General features: G+C 38.8%; 1 protein-coding gene across 1 annotated transcript; it reads left to right on the top strand.

Moving 5' to 3' along the window:
* Positions 1-224: 224 nt before the first annotated feature.
* Positions 225-1,316, top strand: LOC106319739. Its single transcript, XM_013758124.1, has one exon. It carries the CDS (start codon positions 225-227, stop codon positions 1,314-1,316), a length of 1,092 nt encoding a protein of 363 aa, XP_013613578.1.
* The last annotated feature ends 1,130 nt before the right edge of the window (positions 1,317-2,446 follow it).

Raw genomic sequence — 2,446 nt, 5'->3', positions numbered from 1 at the left:
ATATTCGATGTAAGGATGCATTCTGTAACTAGATTGTGCGTGCAGAAGGTATATATGGGTCTACATATTTCATGATCAACCAGTGCGAGGGAAGACATTCATGTGCTTCTTCAAAGAAAATGTAATTCGGACAAACAACATCGGCAAGAACAATTGGGACTCTGATACAACATCGATTTGATGATGCAAACGATGGCCCAAAAGCAAATGACATCATTCAATTTATGAGATTGGAGAATAGGTGTGAGATTACTTATTGGCACGCTTGGGAAGCTCGTGAGATTGCTATTGCAGCTGCTAGAGGTATACCAGATCGCAGTTATGCTAAAATACCAGCATATTTGCATATGATTAAAGAAGCTAATCATGATACGCATACTCACTATGAAACTAATGAGAAGGGAAGATTCATGTATCTATTTATGTCATTTGGGCAATCAGTTAGAGGATTCTACAATGCAATGCGAAGGGTGATTGTTGTTGATGGAACTTTTCTGAAAAATAAATACAAAGGAGTTCTACTTGGTGCTACTGCTGTAGATGGTAACTATAATTTGTATCCGATTACATTTGGGGTTGTTGATTCGGAGAATGATGATTCATGGGGGTGGTTCTTCAGACAGTTGAAAGTGGTTATTGCTGATTGTCAAGACCTAGCTTTTGTCTCAGATAGAAATGTGTCTATTTCTAAAGTGATTGAGACTGTCTACCCTCAATCAGCACATGGAATTTGCATTCATCACTTGTTGACCAATGTGGTTGCATTTTTCAAGACAAAAGGGTTGACTGCCTTGGTGGAAAAGGCTTCACGGGCATATAGGTACACTGAATTTCAGGAACGTATCACCGAAATTTTTGAAATAAGTCCTGAGCTTGGAAGATATCTACGGGAGGCTGATATGCGCAAATGGGCTCGTTCTCTCTTCCCTGGTGAAAGGTATGACATTAGGACCACAAACCTTGCGGAGTCGATAAATTCAGTTATGAGAATACCTAGAGAATATCCGGTTATTCCTTTGCTAGATAGTATAAGAGAATTGTTGACTCGATGGTTCAATGAGCGTTGCTTGGTAAGCTCTAAGCATCTTGATCCTTTAACCACTAAGGTGGAGAAAAAGATTGATAGGAGAATTGTGAAGGCAAAAGGGTTTCAAGTCTCCAAGGTTGACAACTTCAAATCGCTTGTGAAAGGAGACATATATGATTGTCATGTTGATTTGGAAAGAAGAAAATGCACTTGTGGGAAGTACAATATAGGAAAAATTCCTTGCCGACACGCCATTCCTGCAATTTATTCACGAGGTATGGAAGTATAAACACATGAACTTGGGACCTATTTATTTTTGGTAATTTCAGCATATCGACTCCAATCAATCACGTTTTTGTTGGTACATGCATGGAAGTGCACAGATTTACTGACGACTTATACACCACTGCAGCGTGAAAACCACCTATGCGGAATGCATTAATCCAATAGCAGTTCCAGAGTCTGAATGGAATGTCCCTGCTGAGGTTTAAATTGCTAAGGTTTTACCACCAGAGACAAGAAAGAGTGCTGGTCGGCCAATAAAGAGAAGGTATGAATCAGTAGAAGGCGAGATAAAATCTTCTTAAGGATCAAGAAAGAATAAAAAGCACAAGTGCCGTCGTTGTGGTACCGAAGGACACAAGAGAGGAACATGTGATTTACCCATCTAGTTTGTTCTATGTGTTCTGCTGTCTCTGGCTTGTTTCTTATTAATCTTGAAACATAGCGATGTTCTGTTTAAGAATCTATTTGACTATTTGGTATTTTCTAAACTCTTGAGACTAGTCGTGATCTTGAAACTTATTGATCTTGAAACATAGTGATCTTGAAACATAGTGATCTTCTAGTAGATGATAATCACCAAGAAATAACAAGAAACATAGTCTTAAACTTGTTTGAAAAAAAAAACAACAATTTGAGGCAGCACATGAACATCATGTATATGCAAGGTACATGAAGACCATCAGCAAACAACACACAAATAAAGCTTTTATGATCCTTAATTCCCTAATGCATTCTTCCACTTCTTAACAGCTTCCTTATCCTTATTCCACAGGTTGAAGAGTGTAACTGTTCCATATTTTCTCCTCAACACATTGCTTCAGAAACCACCGTCATATTTCCAGTCTTCAAACTCCTTAAAAGAGATACGAGTATTGTACTCAAACCCGGTTACTGCGTGGAATTCCTGTAATGAAAATCGAAGTGGTCTCCTTGCAAAGATGAACCAAAGCTCGTGCAATTTGTAAGTCACCAGCTCCCTAAACAAGAAGCTGTGTACCACTCTCACGAAGAACCCAAGACCATTCTTATGCAGCTTAAAAATCTGAGAAAAAATCGGATCTTTCTTCACAACTTCCAACTCCTTTGGCATCCACTCAGTGAACTTTCGCATAATTTAGTCAATCCTGCAGTTGT

Source organism: Brassica oleracea, unplaced genomic scaffold (assembly GCF_000695525.1).
Source record: "Brassica oleracea var. oleracea cultivar TO1000 unplaced genomic scaffold, BOL UnpScaffold00581, whole genome shotgun sequence".
NCBI lineage: Eukaryota > Viridiplantae > Streptophyta > Magnoliopsida > Brassicales > Brassicaceae > Brassica > Brassica oleracea.
This window is presented reverse-complemented; position numbering and strand designations above follow the sequence as displayed.